Below are 23,627 nucleotides of genomic sequence, written 5' to 3'. Positions count from 1 at the left end.
TCTGGGACCTCCCCTGTAGCCAGTGAGGATACAAAGATTTCTCTCAAGCAATTTCCTCTCTTGCCTCTCTCAGTATTCTGGGGTATATCCCAACAGGCCCTGGAGACTTGTCTACCTTGATGTTTCTCAAGAACCCCAATACCACCTCCTTTTTGATCTCAACATGACTCAAACTATCTACACATCCTTTCCCAGACTCATCATCCACCAAGTCCTTCTCTTTGGAGAATAAAGTACGCGCATGGGAACCTTCTGAAAGATAGATTTTTAAAAAAATGGAATTCCTGAGATCTTGGTCTTTGAGTTCCGTAGCCAACAGTGTCTATTAATGCTCCAATAAGAAACTGCAATTTCCCAGTTTCTCCTGGTCAATGGTCATATTTGGTTCATTCAGTGATAGCCTCTCTTTCTAAACAATTTCCTCAGTGATTGTGACATTGGGAAGTTAAATACCATGGCTGGGTGAGTGAATTGGGTGGAGAATGTCAGCTTTTTGTTTGGGTAACTCTATGTTTAGTATTGAGCACTGCTGAGGGATACGATGGGTATTCATCATTGGAAGAAGATCTCTAACTGGTAAATCAGGAACCGTGACTGAGCAATAACAGGAGACCTTTTAAGTCATTGGAATATTCAGACTGCAAAATATTCACAGTTCTATAAATGCTCTGCCCCATTACCAATCAAAACCTGGTTATCTTCTGACAACTTGCCCAATTTCCCCAGGGTGGAGCAGTGCCTCATATCCACTGAAGACATCTCTCCTTTGTTCCTAGTTGTACACGTATTTCCCTTTTGCAAAGAGCACAAAGGTATAGACGTGGAACTGATTATTCCCAATGTTTTTTCACCCAAGTGTCTGCTGAAATACCCGATAAAGATGCATTCAGTTGTAGGCAGTGGTTTCTACATTTTCTGTTAAACATTGTAGGAAATGTGATATTTATGGGGAGGTGGAATGGTATGGGAGAAAGCCTCTGTGTGGGTGGGGTGCTGAGAGATTCTTGTTCCTAGTCAGGGTCTCATTGATTTCTTCTTTTAAAATCTATTGCCCGAATGTTGCTGAGATCAGTTATGCTTCCAGCAATACCTCAGCACCTGCAGGGAAACCCATGTCGTCACTTTCTTTGGCCAGGCTGGTATGGTCATCAAGTCACTTCTAGTGATTAATGGGGCAATAGAGTTGGCACTGATTGCCAATTTGCTCTCTCTCCAGATTCCCTGCAAATTATTTTTTGGGGACACCAAACAACTTTTACTTATGGCTTTTAGCTCTGCTAATATCACCACCATCACAGCTTCCGAGAATCTTGGTCCCTTCGATGATGTATTACTTTCCTCTATAGCTTTTTGATATTCACTGTGGTTCTAACTCTTATCTCTTCATCTTCAGAATCATCTGGATCCATTTCAACAGAAGCGGCCCTTTAACTGATGTATTGTGCCCTGGTTTCTGTCACTCTCAGTGTTGGAGATGCAATCAAGAGTGATATTCTCACTAAGATCCCACCTTCAGGCCCCCATACAAAGAAAATGTGATCAGATGCCAGTGGAACCACATGGGTGAAAGTCTTGCCATCATTCACTGAAAATCCAAGGAAAATCCAAACCTATCACCAAGTTTTCAAGAGCAACGTATAATGGGCTCAGTGGGTTTCCTGTGGCTTACATGGAGAGAGAGAGAGAGTAGAGCCAACGTCACAAGTCTGGATGATTGTTCATCAGAGCTTGATCACGGTAAGGCTAGGGGAGGTGGGGTCTGCTTCCTAATCAACACCTCATGGTGCCAGATGTAGCAACACTGGCAAGTTTCTGCTTCTTGGACCTAGAACACCCGACGCTAAAATGCCACCCCAACTACCTATCGTGGGATGTAAATGACGGCATTTACATCCCACCCCATGCAGATGTGAAGATTGCGATGGACGAAATATACATCAGTACAAATAGCCTTGAGACAAAATATCCCGAGGCCTTGTTCATCGTGGCTGGGGACTTCAATCAGGCCAAACTCAAGAGCGTACTACCAACATGTCGCCTGTTCCACCAGAGGTCCAAACATCCTCGACCACTGCTACACAAATATCAAACATGCCTATCGCTCTATTGCCCACCCACACTTTGGCAAATCAGACCACAAGGCTGTGCTCCTGCTCCCAGCTTACAAGCAAAAACTGAAGCAGGAGAATCCATCAAAGAGAGTCATGCAATGTTGGTCTGAGGAATCGGATGATCTCCTACAGGGCTGCTTGGAGTCAGTGGACTGGTCAGTATTTAAAAACTCTGCGACCAGCCTGAACAAGTACGCCACGACAGTAACTGACTTCATTAGTAAGTGTGTAGAAGACTGTGTGCCAAAGAAGCAAATTTGTGTGTTTCCTAACCGGAAACCATGGGTGAACAGGGATATCCACTGCTTGCTGAAGTCCAGGTCTGAGGCATTCAAGTCAGGCGACCCTGACCTATACAAGAAAGTCAGATACGATAAAAAGATGCCAAAAGACAGTACTGGACCAAGCTAGAGTCCCAGGCTGGCCACACAGACCCCCCCGCTGACTATGGCAAGGTCTGCAAGACATAAAAGGTGACAAGATGAAGGCAGATAAAATCGCCGACTTCAACGCACCCCTCCCTGATGAGCTCAATGCATTCTCTGCCCGTTTTGAGCAAGAGGTCAGCAAGAGCATGCCCTCCACCCTGGAAATCATGGATGAACCTGTATCTGAGGTCACCATTGCAGATGTCAGAGCAGCTTTCTTGAAGGTCAATCCATGGAAAGCGACTGGCCCGATGGGGTACCCAGACTAGAGCTCAGATCCCGTGGGGACCAGCTGGCGGGGTTATTCGCAGACATCTTCAACCTCTCTTTACAACAATCTGAGGTCCCTATCTGCTTCAAGAAGATGACCATCATCCCAGTACCAAAGAAAAGCCAAGCAACGTGCCTTGATGACTATCGACCGGTGGCTCTGACATCCATCGTTATAAGACCATAAGACCATAAGACATAGGAGCGGAAGTAAGGCCATTCGGCCCATCGAGTCCACTCCACCATTCAATCATGGTTGATTTCAACTCCATTTACCCGCTCTCTCCCCATAGCCCTTAATTCCTCGAGAAATCAAGAATTTATCAATTTCTGTCTTGAAGACGCTCAACGTCTCGGCCTCCACAGCCCTCTGTGGCAATGAATTCCACAGACCCACCACTCTCTGGCTGAAGAAATTTCTCCTCATCTCTGTTCTAAAGTGACTCCCTTTTATTCTAAGGCTGTGCCCCCGCGTCCTAGTCTCCCCTGTTAATGGAAACAACTTCCCTACGTCCATCCTATCTAAGCCGTTCATTATCTTGTAAGTTTCTATCAGATCTCCCCTCAACCTCCTAAACTCCAATGAATATAATCCCACGATCCTCAGACGTTCATCGTATGTCAGGCCTACCATTCCTGGGATCATCCGTGTGAATCTCCGCTGGACCCGCTCCAGTGCCAGTATGTCCTTCCTGAGGTGTGGGGCCCAAAATTGCTCACAGTACTCCAAATGGGGCCTAACCAGTGCTTTATAAAGCCTCAGAAGTACATCCCTGCTTTTGTATTCCAAGCCTCTTGAGATAAATGACAACATTACATTTGCTTTCTTAATTACGGACTCAACCTGCAAGTTTACCTTTAGAGAATCCTGGACTAGGACTCCCAAGTCCCTTTGCACTTTAGCATTATGAATTTTGTCACCGTTTAGAAAATAGTCCATGCCTCTATTCTTTTTTCCAAAGTGTACAACCTCGCACTTGCCCACGTTGAATTTCATCAGCCACTTCTTGGACCACTCTCCTAAACTGTCTAAATCTTTCTGCAGCCTCCCCACCTCCTCAATACTACCTGCCCCTCCACCTATCTTTGTATCATCGGCAAACTTGGCCAGAATGCTCCCAGTCCCGTCATCTAGATCGTTAATATATAAAGAGAACAGCTGTGGCCCCAACACTGAACCCTGCGGGACACCACTTGTCACCGGTTGCCATTCTGAGAAAGAACCTTTTATCCCAACTCTCTGCCTTCTGTCTGACAGCCAATCGTCAATCCATGTTAGTACCTTGCCTCGAATACCATGGGCCCTTATTTTACTCAGCAGTCTCCCGTGAGGCACCTTGTCAAAGGCCTTTTGGAAGTCAAGATAGATAACATCCATTGGCTCTCCTTGGTCTAACCTATTTGTTATCTCTTCAAAGAACTCTAACAGGTTTGTCAGGCACGACCTCCCCTTACTAAATCCATGCTGACTTGTCTTAATCCGACCCTGCACTTCCAAGAATTTAGAAATCTCATCCTTAACGATGGATTCTAGAATTTTGCCAACAACTGAGGTTAGGCTAATTGGCCTATAATTTTCCATCTTTTTTCTTGTTCCCTTCTTGAACAGTGGGGTTACAACAGCGATTTTCCAATCCTCTGGGACTTTCCCTGACTCCAGTGACTTTTGAAAGATCATAACTAACGCCTCCACTATTTCTTCAGCTATCTCCTTTAGAACTCTAGGATGTAGCCCATCTGGGCCCGGAGATTTATCAATTTTCAGACCTTTTAGTTTCTCTAGCACTTTCTCCTTTGTGATGGCAACCATATTCAACTCTGCCCCCTGACTTTCCTGAATTGTTGGGATATTACTCATGTCTTCTACTGTGAAGACTGACGCAAAGTACTTATTAAGTTCCTCAGCTATTTCCTTGTCTCCCATCACTAGATTACCAGCGTCATTTTGGAGCGGCCCAATGTCTACTTTTGCCTCCCGTTTGTTTTTAATGTATTTAAAGAAACTTTTACTATCATTCCTAATGTTACTGGCTAGCCTACCTTCATATTTGATCCTCTCCTTCCTTATTTCTCTCTTTGTTATCCTCTGTTTGTTTTTATAGCCTTCCCAATCTTCTGACTTCCCACTACTCTTTGCCACATTATAGGCTCTCTCTTTTGCCTTGATGCATTCCCTGACTTCCTTTGTCAGCCATGGCTGCCTAATCCCCCCTCTGATAACCTTTCTTTTGTTTGGGATGAACCTCTGCACTGTGTCCTCAATTACTCCCAGAAACTCCTGCCATTGCTGTTCTACTGTCTTTCCCATTAGGCTCTGCTTCCAGTCGATTTTTGTCAGCTCCTCCCTCATGCGCCTGTAATTACCTTTATTTAACTGTAGAACCTTCACATCTGATTCTGCCTTCCTTCTTTCAAATTGCAGACTGAATTCTACCATATTATGATCACTGCTTCCTAAGTGTTCCCTTACTTTAAGATCTTTTATCACGTCTGGCTCATTACATAACACTAAGTCCAGAATAGCCTGTTCCCTCGTGGGCTCCATCACAAGCTGTTCCAAAAAGCCATCCTGTAAACATTCAATGAATTCCCTTTCTTTGGGTCCACTGGCAACATTATTTACCCAGTCCACCTGCATATTGAAATCCCCCATGATCACTGTGACCTTGCCTTTCTGACATGCCCTTTCTATTTCGTGGTGCATTTTGTGCCCCTGGTCCTGACCACTGTCAGGAGGCCTGTACATAACTCCCATTATGGTTTTTTTGCCTTTGTGGTTCCTCAACTCTACCCACACAGACTCCACATCGTCTGACCCTATGTCGTTTAGTGCTATTGATTTAATTTCATTTCTAATTAACAAGGCAACCCCGCCCCCTCTACCCACCCCTCTGTCTTTTCGATAGGTTGTGAATCCCTGGATGTTTAACTGCCAGTCCTGAACCCCCTGCAACCACGTCTCTGTGATGCCTACCACATCATACCTGCCAGTCACAATCTGGGCCACAAGCTCATCTATCTTGTTCCGGACACTGCGGGCATTTAAATATAGCACCTTTAATTCCCTATTGACCGTCCCTTTTTGTTTTCGTAGTGTGGTGGACCTTGGTCTACTGAGCCTTTCCAGACACTGTGTCATATTTTGTGAGATGGGGACTATCGTAACCTCTCCTGAGTGCTGTCTTTTCGTGATTTTTTGTAATCCTAAGCAGCTACGCTTCCCACTGATTCCTTCACCTCTTGGTTCCCTGACTTTCCCTTCCCCCCCAATCTCTAGTTTAAAGTCCTATTGACCACCCCATTTACTCTCTTCGCCAGAACACTGATCCCAGCTCGGTCCAGGTGGAGACCATCCCAACGGTATAGGTCCCCCCTGCCCCAAAACTGATGCCAGTGTCCCATGAAAAAGAACCCTTCTTTCCCACACCACACCACTTCGAAAGGTTAGTCATGGCACGAATCAATTCCAGCTTCCCAGGCTACCTGGATCCACTACAGTTTGCCTACCGCCACAACAGGTGCGCAGTAGACACCATCTCCCTGGCCCTGCACTCAACCCTGGAACACCTAGATAACAAAGACACCCATGTCAGATTCCTATTTATTGACTACAACTCAGTCTTCAACCATTATTCCTATGAAACACATCTCCAAACTCTGTGGCCTGGACGTCGGCTCCTCCCTCTGCGACTGGATCCTGAACTTCCTAACTCACAGACAACAATCAGTAAGGATAGGCAACAACACCTCCTCCTTGATCATCCTCAACACCGGTGCCCCTCCAATTCGATTTTCAAGTTTGCTGACGACACCACCGTAGTGGGTTGGATCTCAAACAATGACGAGACAGAGTATAGGAATAAGATAGAGAATCTGGTGAACTGGTGTGGCAACAATAATCTCTCCTTCAATGTCAACAAAATGAAGGAAATGGTCATCGACTTCAGGAAGCGTAGAGGAGAACATACCCCTGTCTACATCAATGGGGATGAAGTAGAAAGGGTAGAGAGCGTCAAGTTTTTAGGTGTCCAGATCACCAACAACCTGTCCTGGTCCCCCCAAGCCATCACTATAGTTAAGAAAACCCACCAACGCCTCTACTTTCTCAGAAGACTAAAGAAATTTGGCATGTCAGCTATGACTCTCACCAAATTTCACAGATGCACCATAGAAAGCATTCTTTCTGGTTGTATCACAGCTTGGTATGGCTCCTGCTCTGCCCAAGACTGCAAGAAACTACAAAAGGTCATGAATGTAGCCCAATCCATCACACAAACCAGCATTCTATCCATTGACCCTGACTACACTTCCCGTTGCCTTGGCAAAGCAGCCAGCATAATTGAGGACCTCACACATCCTGGACATTCTCTCTTTCACTTTCTTCCATCAGGAAAAAGACACAAAAGTCTGAGGTTACATACCAACTGACTCAAGAACAGCTTCTCCTCTGCTGGAAGAGAACAGTCTTGCCTGGTGATTGTCAAGCGGTGTTCATTCATCCATTGTCGTAGCGTCTGCATAGTTTCCCCAATGTACCATGCCTCGGGACATCCTTTCCTGCAGCGTATCAGGTAGACAACATTGGCCGAGTTGCAAGAGTAGGTACCGTGTACCTGGTGGATGGCGTTCTCGCGTGAGATGATGGCATCCGTGTCAATAATCCGGGGAGAAGCTTCTCCGGAGCGGAGAAGCTATGACATCTCCTCCGGAGCCTTCAACATGTCATTGATGAAGACGAACATCTCGCCAAGGCCATCCCCACATCCCCATTTCTTGCCTTCAAACAACCGCACAACCTCAAACAGACCATTGTCCGCAGCAAACTACCCAGCCTTCAGGAGAACAGTGACCACGACACCACACAACCCTGCCACAACAACCTCTGCAAGATGTGCCGGATCATTGACACGGAGGTCATCATCTCACGTGAGAACACCATCCACCAGGTACACGGTACATACTCTTGCAACTCAGCCAACGTTGTCTACCTGATACGCTGCAGGAAAGGATGTCCCGAGGCATGGTACATTGGGGAGACCATGCAGACGCTACGACAACGGATGAATGAACACCGCTCGACAATCACCAGGCAAGACTGTTCTCTTCCTTTTTGGGGAGCACTTCAGCAGTCACGGGCATTCGGCCTCTGATCTTCGGGTAAGCGTTCTCCAAGGCGGCCTTCACGACACACGACAGCGCAGAGTCGCTGAGCAGAAACTGATAGCCAAGTTCCCCACACATGAGGACGGCATCAACCGGGATCTTGGGTTTATGTCACACTATCTGTAACCCCCACAACTTGCCTGGACTTGCAAAGTCTCACTGGCTGTCCTATCTGGAGACAATATACATCTCTTTAACCTGTGCTAATGCTCTCTCCACTCACATTGTCTGTACCTTTAAGAATTGATTAGCTGTAAAGACTCGCATTCCAATCATTATTCATTATTCTGTAAATTGAGTTTGTGTCTTTATATGCCCTGTTTGCTGTTTATGAGCAGATCTCCCACTCACCTGACGAAGGAGCAGCACTCCGAAAGCTAGTGGCGTTTGCTACCAAATAAACCTGTTGGACTTTAACCTGGTGTTGTTAGACTCCTTCCTTATATCTTAGTCAGGGAATAATGCATACTTTATAAAACAGCAGTCTGCAGCAAATCTGGAACTTACCAGAGTCCAGCTGACACCGGGATCCGAAGTTATTCTGTACCTTAGCTCAAACCGACATTTGGCACTTGTTGAATTTCTCCAGTGAATAATGGTCTTGGCAACGGAATTGTTTATAAATTCAACTTTCGTGATGTTTGGAGGGTCAGGCTTAACTATTTAAAGAAAAATCCTGTTACAAATTGGCATTAGAATTAGAGTAACATAACTTCCTTCATCCCTAAAAGATGGTCACTGGGAATTTCCTTGGGGTCTCTCCTGAATGGTTTTCATCACTTTAGGGAAGAATCAGAAACGCATGTACGTAGCTTATCCAGCCTTCTATTTAGTCTTCTGCAATGGTGGCCAAGTGGGAGAAGCCCTGAGGAAAATGACAGTGGGTAACCCTATATTGGATATAATTCCCCAGGTACCTGCAGTGCTTCAATTTCTCCTCGTGAGTTTACTTCATGGAATGACTAAAAACCCTAAAGATAGCAGAATCTCAGCAATTACTCCAAGCTCACTCCCACCTTCATCACTGACCTTACCAAAGTCTGCAGGTTCAGAGAGAGGACCTTTACTTTGGAGAGAGTTGGCAGGTGTTCATACCTTCTCGGGATAAATTGGTATCCACCTTGAAAGTTTTGATACAGGGTCAGAGAGTTAATGGTGGTCCAGAGTGGACATTTCTATATGTTCCTTCAGGGGGCTGCTCTGAAAATGAGTTTTCTGAACACACAATGCTTCTCCTGTTCAGGGAGCTAGATATTAATTCCTGTTCTCCAGGTGGGCCCAAAGACTACTGCTGTGTTGGCTATGTTGGGCAGCATGGTGGCACAGTGGTTAGCACTGTTGCCTCACAGCGCCAGGGACCTGGGTTCAATTCCTGCCTCGGGTGACTTGTCTGTGTGGAGTTTTACACATTATCCTTGTGTTTGCATGGATTTCATCTGGATGCTCTGGTTCCCTCCCACACTCCAAATATGTGCGGGTTAGGTTGATTGGCCATGCTAAATTGCCCTTTAGTGTCAGGAGGATTAGCAGGATTAATATGTGGGTTACGGGGATAGAGCCTGGGTAGGATTGTTGTCGGTGCAGGCTTGATGAGCTAAATGGTCTCCTTCTGCACTGTGGGGATTCTATGATTCTATGGTCATGCCATCAAGTGTTCCTGTGCCAGCTCCAGATATACAGAATCAATACCTGGCCCCCCTTTTCCCATGTTAATGGCCATGTTTGGCATGAGTAGAAGCTCTATCGCCAACAACCCATCATTAATACATAAAGCTAGGCCAGGAACCAACCTAATACCCACCAAAGCCATAGCAGGAGTAAACTAGAAGTTCCAAAGATTTTCAACTCTTTTGTTTGTTCAATGGTAGAATTAAATACACCCAAATTTAAACTTACCCACACCCCAAAATCCATTAAAAAAGGTTTTCCAGCAGAAATTGTGACAAATCAGCCATGATCATAATGAATGGTGGAGCAGGCTCGAAGGGCCAAATGGCCTCCTCCTGCTCCTATCTTCTATATCTATGTCTAAATGGATTGTGATAAAATGTTGGGCTTTCCTAATCTGTTTTAATTACATTAATTGTTTGCTTACTGATCCACCAGAGGCGTCTGAGCCCAGGACCGTGAAAGATCAAGTACAATTGCAACTGCTAGAAATTGTTATACTGTACCTATATCGTGGATCGAAAAAGTTAGATCCTTGGATGTTGCACTTCCTAATGCATTCGCGGCTTGTACCCAAACCTTGTATAGAGAAACCTTTTCAAGTTTATCTCCAGGGACAGTGACATTGCTTGTTGTAGGAAATGTTGTAGAAAACATCTGTTTGTTACCTGTTATTTCACTGTAAAGATAAGATGATACAGAACTCATAATACAGCAGTGTGGGAATGAAACATACTTTTGCTTTGAACACAAACAAAATGGAATAAACTTTCTTATAATGAATGTTAAAAAAAAAGCCAAACACAACAATCCTATATCATAAAGCGAAGGTTTCTTTCAGTTCTACATCATGAGATTCACATCATAGCTCAAATGGGACATGCAATGAAAGGGACATCTCCTAGGCCCATCTGAAAACACCAGCAAGTGGCCAGAACCATTTTCATGGTCAGGCTTTATTTTATTATTTAAGGTTAGTTGCCAGTGCTTTGCTTTAAAGATAAGAAACACTTGTATTTATATATAGCCATCAGAATATCCTAAAGTACTTCACAACCAATTTAGAAGCAGAATACAGTGGATACTGGAAATCTGAAAAAAGGAGTAAATGCCTGAAATGCTTAGTAGGTCTGGTCATATCTGTGGAGAGAGAAGCAAAATGATTATCGTCCGGTGGCTCTGACAGCCATCATTATGAAGTGCTTCGAAGGGTTAGTCATGGCACCAATCAATTCCGGCCTCCCAGATTGTCTAGATCCACTACAGTTCGCCAACTGCTGCAACAAGTCCAAAGCAGATACCATCTCCCTGACCCTGCACTAAACCCTGGAACACCTAGATAGCAAAGACACCCATGTCTGACTCCTATTTATTGACTCCATCTCAGCCTTCAACACCATTATTCCTACGAAACTCATCTCCAAACTCCGTGGCCTTCGTCATCATTTTGACTTGGCTCTGATGAAGGTCATCCAGATTCGTAATGTTGACTTTATTCTCTTTCCATATAAGCCACTGGAGACCCCCAGAGCCCGTTATACTTTGCTCTTGAAAACTTGGTTTGGATTTTCAGTGAATGATGGCAAGACTTTCACCCACCCATGTGGTTCCACTGGCGTCTGATCACATTTTCTTTGTATGGGGACCTACAGGGTGGGATTTTAGTGAGAATATCACTCTTGATTGCATCTCCAACACAGAGTGACAGAAACCAGGGCACAATACATAAATTAAAGGGCTGCTTCTGTTGAAATGGATCCAGGTGATTCTGAAGATAAAGAGATAAGAGTTAGAACCATACTGAATGTCAAAAAGCTATAGAGGAAAACTCCTCCTCTGCGACTGGATCCTGAATTTCCAAACCCACAGACCGCAATCGGTAAGGATAGGCAACAACAACACCTCCACAGTCATCCTCAAAATTGGTGACCCACAAGGCTGTGTCCTCAGCACCCTACTATACTCCTTATGCACCAATGATTGTGTGGCCAAATTCTCCTCCAACTCAATTTTCAAGTTTGCTGATGACACCACCATAGTGGGTTGGATCTCAAACAATGATGAGACAGAGTACAGAAAAGAGATAGAGAATCTGGTGAACTGGTGCGACGACAATAATCTCTCCCTAAACGTCAGCAAAATGAAGGAGATAGTCATTGATTTCAGAAAGCATAGTGGAGGACATGCCTCTGTCTACATCAATGGGGATGAGGTAGAAATAGTCAAGAACTTCAAGTTTTTAGGTGTCCAAATCACCAACAACCTGTCCTGGTCCCTCTATGTCAACGCTATAGTTAAGAAAGCTCACCAACACCTCTACTTTCTCAGAAGACCAAGGAAATTTGGCATGTCCACTACGACTCTCACTAACTTTTACAGATGCACCATAGACAGCATTCTTTCTAGTTGTATCACAGCTTGGTATGGCTCCCGCTTTGTGCAAGACCACAAGAAACTACAAAGGTTTGTGAACGAAGCCCAGTCCATCACGCAAACCAGACTTCCATCATTGACACTGTCTACACTTCCCGCTGCCTCAGAAAAGCAGCCAACATAATGAAGGATCCCATGCACTCTGGGCATACTCTCTTCCACCTTCTTCCGTCAGGAAAAAGATATAAAAGTCTGAGGTCACATACCAACCGACTCAAGAATAGCTTCTTCCCTGCTGCCATCAGACTTTTGAATGGATCTACCTTGCATTAAGTTGATCTTTCTCTACACCCTAGCTATGACTGTAACACTACATTCCGTACTCTCTCCTTTCCTTCTCTATGTACGGTATGCTTTGTCTGTATAGCGAGCAAGAAACAATACTTTTCACTATATATTAATACATGTGGCAATAATAAATTGAATCAAATCAAAATTAATGGGTGAGATTTTCTGGTCATGCCCACCTGAGACTGGAAATTCCCAGCCAATGTCAACAGATCTTTAAACAGTCCATCAAATTGTCCGTCCTGCCCATGATGATTCTTGTGGCAGACCGAACCGGAAAATTTATCCCAGTGTTTCAGGTTTTGACCTTTTATCAGGACTGGTAAAAGTTGGAGATAAAATAGGTTTTAATAAAGTGAAGTGGGGAGGGTGGGAGAAAAGTTTAAAGTTTATTTATTAGTGTCACAAGTAGGCTTACATTAAGACAGCAATGAAGTTACTGTGAAAATCCCCTAGCTGCCATACTCGGTCACCTGTTCGGTGACACTGAGGGAGAATTTAGCATGGCCAATGCACCTCACCAGCATGCCTTTCGGACTGTGGGAGGAAACCGGAATACCTGGAGGAAACCCACCCAGACATAAGGAGAAGGTGCAGACTCCGCACAGATAGTGACCAAGCTGGGAATTGAACCCTTGTCCCTGACACTGTGAGGCAGCAGTGCTAACCACTGTGCCACCGTGCAAGGAACAAAAGTGAAGATTTGTGATAGAGTGGAAGGCAGGAGAGATTAAATTACAAAAGAGTTTGTGGTGCAAGATCAATGGGGATGGTAATGGGAAAGTCAAGAAACAAGAGATTTGTCGAGGGGAGGTGTGAATGGCAGAATGATGAACAACTGCCATCCAAAATCATAATAAAGAGATAAACAAGAGACATAAACACAAACCTGTGATGAGTCATAGCCACAGAAACCAGGGGAAAAGACCGCTAATGACAGTCCACAGAGAGAATAAAGGGTGTGAATGGCCAAAGAGCGGAGGAGCGAAAATGAGAGGGTAAACTGTGACAGATGAAGATGTTGGCGGTGGTGGGGGGGGGGGGGGGGGGGGGGGGGGGGGCGGGAATGGATGGGACAGAGGTAAAATTTAGAAAAGGGGAAGCAAAGTGGGAGAAAAGGTAAGGGAAGGAGGATAGAGTGGGGAGAAAAGAGTCGGGGGGAAAAAATGAAGAAATAAAAGGTAGAGAACAGTAAAAAAAATTTAAAAATAGAAAAAAATCAAAGGGGTCGAGGTGGGGTAGAGCTAATCATCTGAAGCTGTTGAATTCGATGTTGAGACCAGAAGGTTGTAAAGTGCCTTGCCGGAAGATGAGATGCTGTTCCTCCGCCATTTTCACCAACTCCAGTGTGATGCCACCACCAAACACACATTCCCTTCACTCCCTCTGTCAGCATTCCACAGAGACCATTCCCTCCATGATAACCTAGTCCACCCCTCCACTATAACCCAACACCTCTCCCATCACCCATAGCACCTTCCCATGCAATCGCAGAAGGTGTAACACCTGTCCTTTTACCTCTTTCTATGCTTATCATCCAAGGTCCAAAATATTCATTCCAGGTTAAGCAGAATCCAGATGACCCTTTGTCAAAGCTAAAAGGCAGAGAAAGTGGGAGATATTTATACTGCAGGGGGAGGGAATGAAAGATGAGTCATAGCCACAGAAACCAGGGGGAAAAAGCTGATAATGGATGTCCACGAAGAGAATAAAGGGTGTGATTGGCCAAATGGCAGAGAGGCTAAAATGAGAGGGTAAGCTGTGATAGGTGAAGATGTTTGGTGTTGCGGGGGCGGGGGGTGGGGGGGGGGGGGTGGGGGCGGTGGGGAGGCGTGGAATGGATGGGACAGAGGTAAAATTTAGAAAAGAGGGAGAAAAGGTAAGGGAAGGGGGAAAAAGTAGGGGGAAAGAGTTGCGAGGGGGGAAAGAAAAATGAAGAAAGTCAATAAAGAAGTAAAAGGTAGAGAACAGTTTCACTTGCACCTCTTTCAATTTGGTCTATTGCATTCGCTGCTCCCAATGTGGTCTCCTCTATATCGGAGAGACCAAGCGTAGACTGGGTGATCGCTTTGCTGAGCACCTTCGGTCTGTGCGCAATCAGGACCCTGACCTTCCGGTTGCTTGCCATTTTAACACACGATCCTGCTCTCATGCCCACATATCTGTCCTTGGTCTGCTGTAGTGTTCCAATGAAGCTCACTGCAAACTGGAGGAACAGCATCTCATCTTCCGGCTAGACACTTTACAGCCTTCCGGTCTCAACGTTGAATTCAACAACTTCAGATGATTAGCTCTACCCCACCTCGACCACTTTGTTTTCATTCTATTTTTAAAATGTTTTACTGTTCTCTACCTTTTATTTCTTTATTTATTTCTTCATTATTCTTCCCCCCCCCAGTCTTTCCCCTACTTTATCCCCCTTCCCTTACCTTTTCTCCACCTTTTCTAAATTTTACCTCTGTCCCATCCATTCCATTCCCCCCAACATCTTCACCTATCACAGCTTACCCTCTCATTTTAGCTTCTCTGCCGTTTGGCCATTCACACCCTTTATTCTCTCTGTGGACAGCCATTAGCAGTCTTTCCCCCTGGTTTCTGTGGCTCTGACTCATCTTTCATTCCCTCTCCCTACAGTATAAATATCTCCCACTTTCTATGCCTTTTAGCTTTGACAAAGGGTCATCTGGACTCGAAACGTCAGCTCTTTTCTCTCCTTACAGATGCTGCCAGACCTGCTGAGATTTTCCAGCATTTTCTCCTTTGCTATTGGAACTGTAGCAGTGCCAGTATGTGAGAATATGAATATGTTTTTACATTGCTTTTGTTCTTAATATTGACTCCACTATAACATGGAAAGGATTTATCAAAATCATACTCTCAAAAAAACATTTTTTTCCCCTCTTTCTGTCATGTTCTCAAACACCCTTCTCAAAACAATACATTTTTGAAACATAGGTTTTGATCACAGCAAGTGTGGGGCAGGGGACGTGATTGCATCCACCAGAAGATTGTTCACATCAGAAGATAGTTCAGAGATTGATAAATAACCATTTGGGGTCACCATCACCAGAAACTTAATGGGAGCACTTATAACAACAGGTTAGAGACTGGGCATTCTAAAGTGAGTGAGCCACCTTTTAACTTCCCACAGCATCTACAAGACATAAATCAAGAGTATTATGGAATACTCTTCACTTGACTGGATATTTGCAACTCCAAAAACATTCAATATCATCCAGGACAAAATAGCTCCCCGATCCACTTTTAACATTTACTCCCTCCAACACTGGCACAGTGGTGATACACTATAGCACCTCCCAAACTTCAACCAATCTCCATTTTTAAGTGATCTAGCCTCAACAGTTTTTTGCTGATTCTCAGAATCACAGAAAGATTACAGCATAGAAGGAGGCCATTCAGCCCATCGTGTCTGTTTGTTCTCTGAATGAGCAATTCACCTTTTGCCACTCCCCTGCCTTCTCACCAGTGATGCATATTCTTTTTTTCAGATAATAATCCAATTCCTTCTTGAATGCCTCAGTTGAACCTGCCTCTACCACATTCACAGGCAGTGCATTCCAGATCTTAACAACTTGCTGCATGAAAATACTTTTCCTCATGTTACCATTGTTTCTTTTGCCAATTACATAAATCTGTGCCCTCTGGTTCTCAATCCTTCCACCAATGGGAACAGTTTCTCTCTATCTACTTTGTCCAGCCCCTCATGATTTTGGACACCTCTGTCAAATCTCCTCTCAATCTTCTCTCCTCCGAAGAAAACTCCTCCAATCTCTACAAAGTTTCTCATCCCTGGAACCATTCTCGTGAAGCGTTTCTGTACCCTCCTACCACCTTCACAGGGAGAGATAGGGGCATAGTGGTAATGTCACTGACTTAGTAATTCAGAGGCCCAGGATAATGCTCCGAAGACATGGGTTCAAATCCCACCATGGCAACTGGTGGAATTTAAATTCAAGTTAATAAAATCTGGAATTGAAAAGCTACTATCTGTAATAACGACCATGAGACCATTGTCGATTGCTGTAAAAACCCATCTGGTTCACCAATGTCCTTTAGGGATGGAGATTTGCTCTCCTTACCTGGTCTGGTAGCCTATATGTGACTGCAGATCTATTGCAATGTGGTTGACTATTAGCAAGCCCATCAGCCCAAGGGCAATTAGGGAGGGACAACAAATCCCTATTGTCTGCACATGCATAATACCTCCCTCCACAGGCCATCTGGTGAGTTAAGCCCTGTCCACAGCCTCTCTGGCCAGAACCAGACTAGTTCAAAATTTTGCAGACAGATTGCATAAGCTTGGGCATGAAAACTTGCCCAAAAATCGGATCTGGAACTCTCCCAGTTTCATGCCCGTCTGACACTTAGAAAAAATCTCATAAAATTCCACCCAAAGGGCCTGATTTTACCATCACGTTGTGCCCATTTTCAGACGTGAAAACTTGGCAAAGTCGGGCGTGAGGCAAATAGTGATCATAAATCCATGCTCCATAAATCCATGCTGACTCTGTCTGATCCTGCTTTCTAAATGCTCTGCTATAAAGTCCTTGATAATGGATTCAAGAATTTTCCCCACTATTGATGTTAAGCTCACTGGTCTATAATTCCCTGTTTTCTCTCTACCTCCCTTTTTGAATAATGGAGTGACATTGGCTACCCTCCAATCTGCAGGGAATGTCCAGAGCCTATAGAATCCTGGAAGATGACCACCAATGCATCCACTATTTCCAAAACCACTTCCTTAAGTACTCTGGGGTGTAGATTATCAGGCCCTGGGGATTCATCCGCCTTGAATCCCATCAATTTTTCCAGCACCATTTCTCTACTAATATTGATCTCTCTCAGTTCTTCCCGCTTACTAAATCTTGCACTCGCCAACATTTCTGGCATTTAATTTGTGTCCTCTTTTGTGAAGACAGAACAGAAGTATGTATTCAGTTGCTCGGCCATTTCTTTGTCCCCCATTATACATTCCCCCGTTTCTGTCTGTGGGGGACCTACATTTGTCTTCACCAACTTCTTTCTCTTCATGTATGTATAGAAACTCTTAGGGCCCAATTTTACCGTCAAGTTGCACCCATATTTGGGCGTGAAACCTTGGTAAAGTCGGGCGTGAGACGAGTAGCGTGATCCGCGCCCACCTCTGTGCCGGTTCCCCCTTTACCAAGGCCCAAAAATAAAAGTTAATTTAAATGCAAATGCAGTTGAAGATCATATCAGATCAGTCACGTTCTCATTGAAGGGTAACGGAGCAGACTCAATGGGCCAAATGGCCCACTTCTGCTATTACATCTTATGGTCTATGGTCTTATGTAGATAGTGTAAGTGGTAGCTTCCCCAGCCACTTCTTGTGGCTGTCTGCTCTAAGGACTCACTGCGTGAAAAAAGAACAAATATATTCTGCCTTGATTTTAAGAAGTTCATCGAATAATGCAGCACCTTTGCTCGCAGTGATACAGTAAAATCATTTTAAGAGCTTCTGTTTCATTGCAAATGAGCCAGTAATTGAGGTTAATTACCAGAGGAACTCATGGTTAACACTTCATCAGCTCTTCTTGCAATCAGTACTTCACATACAACTGACGTGCCAAGTTCGGTTTTGTGGCTAACGTTGTCCTGGCCTCAAATAAAATTTTAAAAAGGAACACTTAGAAGTGTTAGAAACAGTAACATAAGTGAATCCTAATGCAGTGAGAAAACTCATTGCTCAGTGACCAAATTACCACCTGTGAATGCAAAATATTTTTTGGGTTTTGCGGGTAGAATTTCTCTGGCCACAAAGAACATTTCCGCAGAAAGGTGCTATAAGTGCCAGTAATAAGGAAAGTTTCAGTCATATGCAAAATGTGAAAGAACAGCTAGAACTTAATGCTAATTCTAATCCCTTGTGAGGTATGCATATTATTAGTCAACTAAAAGGAAAACATGGTAAACCTTAAAAGTTCAAGTAGACATTGTCATCAGCTATCCAAAAAACTGAAACATAATTAATGCAACAAGTAACTCCATGGTACAGTAGGTTTTAATTATAATTAAGAAGAAATAGATAAATGAATAAATTGCTAAGTGAGTAAATGAAACATGTTGTGTAAGATTAAAGCATGATCACTATAGGAAAATCTTGTGTTTGATCATTGGTTTGTGAGAAGTTGGTGGATCCTGGCTGGGCCAGTGATGGGGACTGCAACATATGTCCTCAGTACTAATGGCCTAAGAAGGGGAAAAGTGTTGAGCTCTGACGGAAGGTCATGCTGATTTGAAACGTTGGCTCTATTCTCTCCCCATAGATGCTGTCAGACCTGCTGAGATTTTCCAGCCTTTTCTGTTTTGCTCGTGAAGGGGAAAACAAAGCTTGGAATTCCCTCTGGGAACACTTTCTAGTGGCTGCTGTTGAAAAATCTACATGTCAGGCAAGGACAGGAATCGGCTCAACTCAATGATTTCCCTGATGCTGAGATTCACTATCGCACAGATCACAACATTCAGCATAGGATTGTAGATGATGGAGGTGGGGGGTAGAAAATCATTACAAATAAATGTTAAGAACATTAGTTGTTATGCAGTGCTGATTGTGTGAAAGGGCAAAGCGTAATCAAGATAGTTACAAAGAGTGCACCTATAGGCCCTGAAGTTCCACCCGCTGAAACATGCTGTATTTACACTCATGGCAAATAAATAGCACCATTAGGAGAGCTGGATCAGTTCATTATTATCCATTGACATCAATATTGAGAATATAGCTCCACCATTCAATGACTGTGGTAGAGAGCTCCCTTGGCAGATTTCTAGTACATCAAGGAAAGGGAGTTCATTTGACTGCTTCATTTCAAAGGTAATTTTGAGAGCAGGATGGAGTCCATAAAAGCATGTAAGGAAATTGTTCCATGCTTCTGCAGATTTAAATATAGCAAACATACCATCCACATGTCAGAAATTTGGAAGGGGTAGGAGGTTAGATGTCATTCCATTAAAGACACGTTTATCATGTAACCCAACAGAGATATTTTGGGGAGCTGGGCCTGAAAGGGAACCCATGGCAACACCATCTATTTGGGCATACATGGCATTGTTAAAATTGAATTCAACTGTAAGAGTTGGCAAGTTCATAGGTTTGATGAATACTGATTCACACAGTGGTAGCAGGTCTGGACTGCCATGATATAATGCTGCAGTGCAAATATCCATGGTTTTCTTAAGTGGAACATTGGTGAATAGGCTAGAAAGGTCAAATGAGCTCATGGAAACAGCATTGCTATTGATATGCAAGTCCTCAATGTTCTTCACAAATGTGATGGAGTCCTTCACCGTGTATGTGGAAAACTTGCTCAAAACTGGTTGTAACAATTCATACAACCATTTGGCCAATTCATGTCATGCAGAACTTGTCATAAATAAGATGGGACATGAATGTGTTGTATGTCTAGGGCAGCCCATAGATACATAGATAAACCCTATATAACATCGGTCAACACTCTTACACAAGCCCAACAAATACTTTTTTAGCTGTCCATTTTTTTGTTTTATTCGTTCAGGGAATGTAAGCATTGCTATGTCCTTGACTGAGTGGTTTGCCATGCTATTTCAGAGTCAACCACATTGCTGTGGGTCTATAGTCACATGCAGGCCAGACCAGGTAAGGGTGGCAGATTTCCTTCTCTCAAGGACATTAGTGAACCAGATGGGTTTTTACGATAATCGACAATGGTCATCATTAGACTTTTAAATTCCAGATTTCTATTGAATTCAAATTTCACCATCTGCTGTGGTGGGATTTGAACCCAGGTCCCCGGAGCATTACCCTGGGTCTGTGGATTATTAGTCCAATAACAATGCCACTACACCACCAGTTTCCCAGTCAGATTGAACAGCAGATGCAATGGATATGAATTTGGACCAGTCAGTAAGAATGGTGTGCATTTTGTTGATATAGTTACACTTGTTAAGGATGATGATTCCCACCCCTTTGTCAGGTTTATTGTTGTAAATATCTGGGTTGGTCTTAAGACCTCACAACGCTGTTACACATTCGCGTTGCATGTGAAAATCAGACAGGTTGCTCAGAAACCCGCAATATGCATGTACTAGATTATTTAGGCGCACTTTCAATGATCCATCATCTTCAGTGGATGCTGGTTTGTGATGGGATAGTTGGACATAGAAGAGTTGAAAGTCAGCAAATACTTCAGCAAATGTCTCTTTTTTCAGCTTGCATAGTCATTAAGGACCAAAAAAAAATCAGCATACAGTGTAACACAAGGGACTGTAATGTAAGGGAAATCACTGTGGGTCTCTATTCAAAGAAAGTTTACTACATTTAATTCCCTCCACTCCAAACAAGGCTATTTACATGGAAGCTGTGGGAATACTGGGGCAAGGTAGGTAATCTCAGACAGCTGACATAGAATCCCTACAGTGCAGAAAGAGGCCATTCGGCCCATCAAGTCTGCACCAACCACAATCCCTCCCAACCCCTATCCCTGTAACCCCACGTATTTACCCTGCTAGTCCCCGTGACTTAAGTGGCAATTTAGTATGGCCAATCAACCTAACCCACACATCTTTGAACTGTGGGAGGAAACCGGAGCACCCGGAGGAAACCCACGCAAACATGAGGAGAATGTGCAAACTCCGCACAGACAGTGATCCAAGCCAGGAATCAAACTCGGGTCTCTGGAGTTGTGAGGCAGCAGGACTAACCACTGTGTTACCATGTTGCCATCTTAATCAAATCATCAATACTGATCAAGAACAGACAGATAGCCAACATATAGCTAGGATCACTAACACACACATTTTCAGGTTTAGATTGTCTAAATTCTCACTCACTTTTGGACATGAATGCTGTAATATGTTTTCAGTAATGTTTGTTTTCCTGCTGTCCATGTGCATGTCATATTGTTATATCTCCAGATACAGATCAGATCTTTTGGCTGGTCTGGTGGATCTAACAATGAAAATCAGAGCAATGTTAAAATCCTTACATAATTTGAGATAACATCATTTTTTAAGGGAGAGCTAGATAGACTCTTGATTAACAAGGAGGTGAAAGGTTATGGGAAGTGAGCAGGAAGTGGGGCTGAAGTTATAATCAGATCAGCTGTGGACTTATTGAATGGCAGAACAGACTCGAGGGGCCAAGTGACCCACTCCTGCTCCTAATTTGTTTTTGTGAAGGCATGTGAAAACACAGAACATAGGAAATAGGAGCAGGAGTAAGTCATTCAGCTCCTCAGGCCCACCCTGTCATTCAATAAGATCATGGGTTGATCTGGCTGTGGCCTTAACTCCACTTTCCTGCCTGCACTCATAACCCTCAACTCCCTTGTCAGTCAAAAATCTATCTAACTCAAGCATTAAATATATTCAATGACTCAGCCTCCATTGCTCTTTGGGGAAAATACCTCCACAGACTGGCACCCCTCTGAGAGAAACAATTTCTCCTCATCTCAGTCTTAATTGAAAGACCCCTAACTTTTAAACTGATTGTGCACTGTAAAGGAGGCAAAAAGTCATTTCCAATGTTTTAATCAAAACATACAGAGCTTCCTTTTTCTCATCAGTAATTTCATACTTTTAAACTGCATGAAAAAAGAATAAATTATCAGGTAGTGGTGTTTGGTGATTCAGTAATGTGCAACAGCTAATTTTGACTCAACACATCCATTGAAAATAGGATGGTCGTGGCATTTAAATCACTGTGTGCTGTTTACTAGCCTATTATCACTGCACCACCATATATACTGGGGGCTTTCATTGGACAGCGCAGGAGAACCTGTCTGGATCAGGCTCAAGCCTCATTTCAGTGCAAAGCTCAGATTTCTAAGATTTAATTAGGATCAGATGGACTTCAACCCAGATAAATGCGTCGTGGTCCATTTTGGTCGGTCAAATGGGATGAAGGAGTACAATATAAAGGGAAAGACTCTTAGTACTGTAGAGGATCAGAAGGACCTTGGGATCTGGGTCCATAGGACTCTAAAATCAGCCCCACAGGTGGAGGAGGTGGTTAAGGCGGGGTATGGTGTGCTGACCTTTATCAATCGAGGGATTGAGTTTAGGAGTCCGGGGATAATGATGCGGCTATATAAGACCCTCGTCAGACCCCACTTGGAGTACCGTGCTCAGTTCTGGTCGCCTCACTATAGGAAGGATGTGGAAAAGATTGAAAGGGTGCAGAGGAGATTTACAAGGATGTTGCCTGGATTGAGTGGCATGCCTTATGAGGATAGGCTAAGGGAGCTCGGTCTTTTCTCCTTGGAGAGACGAAGGATGAGAGGAGACCTAATAGAGGTGTATAAGATGTTGAGAGGCATAGATCGGGTGGACTCTCAGAGGCTTTTTCCCAGGGTGGAAATGTCTGCTACGAGACGACACAGCTTTAAGGTGCTGGGGGGTAGGTACAGGGGAGATGTTAGGGGTAAGTTTTTCACACAGAGGGTGGTGGACGAGTGGAATCGGCTGCCGTCAGTGGTGGTGGGGGCAAACTCAATAGGGTCTTTTAAGAGACTCCTGGATGAGTACATGGAGCTTAATAGGATGGAGGGTTATAGGTAGGTCTAGAAGGTAGGGATGTGTTCGGCACAACTTGTGGGCTGAAGGGCCTGTTTGTGCTGTAGTTTTTCTATGTTTCTATCAATTTTTTGGACAATAGGGCAAACAACAGGCCTTGTGCAATCCACCAGGTTAAAACACATGCTGAAAATGAAAAAAATAATTTTTGAATACCAGGAGGTGCAGGAGCATTCCTCCGGGCTCCATAAGTATAATGTAGGCTGCTGCTGCCCCAGAACCACCCTTTCCCTCCACGATTGGCTCTGCCCAGACCTACACGTTGGACTGTGCGCTGTCAAATATTGTATTAGCCTGGAGCCAGCAAGCTACAGCGAGATGCCCAATCGGATGGTGGCATGCCAATTTTCAAAATTAACTAGCTTCCTGCTTGCAGAAACAGACTGCTTTCTACCCTCTGCCTATCCGTTCCATGCTTGGAATTAAAGTCTACCACTTTTCCTGCGTTTACTGTTCTGTTCCGGCTCGGTTTCCTCACATCATATTACACGGGGCCTTCAACCTAGCAGCCCAAGTGCCTGCCTGAATCAAGTGCAAACATCATTACTGCATTCAAATTGAGCACCCAAGACTTAACATTTGCTGTTGTACTCCTGAATACTTCATCCCAGACAGAAAAGCAAATGCAAAGTGAGAGTCACATTGCACATCATTAGGAAGCCACAGTAGGCAATGG

At 44.0% G+C, this 23,627-nt stretch overlaps 1 protein-coding gene across 1 annotated transcript in view; it reads right to left on the bottom strand.

The window, feature by feature from the left end:
- il23r (interleukin 23 receptor) overlaps window positions 1-23,627 on the bottom strand; it is an 88,620-nt gene that overhangs the window by 55,336 nt on the left and 9,657 nt on the right. Inside the window, exons 4-6 of the mRNA XM_078219374.1 lie at window positions 21,209-21,326; window positions 10,147-10,319; window positions 8,480-8,631 (exon numbers count right to left, since the gene is read on the bottom strand). Of these exons, the coding sequence (XP_078075500.1) occupies window positions 8,480-8,631; window positions 10,147-10,319; window positions 21,209-21,326 (443 nt within the window). The remainder of the gene's footprint in view (window positions 1-8,479; window positions 8,632-10,146; window positions 10,320-21,208; window positions 21,327-23,627) is intronic.

The sequence above is a fragment of the Mustelus asterias genome, chromosome 8, assembly GCF_964213995.1.
Source record: "Mustelus asterias chromosome 8, sMusAst1.hap1.1, whole genome shotgun sequence".
NCBI classification, from domain to species: Eukaryota; Metazoa; Chordata; class Chondrichthyes; order Carcharhiniformes; family Triakidae; genus Mustelus; species Mustelus asterias.
This window is presented reverse-complemented; position numbering and strand designations above follow the sequence as displayed.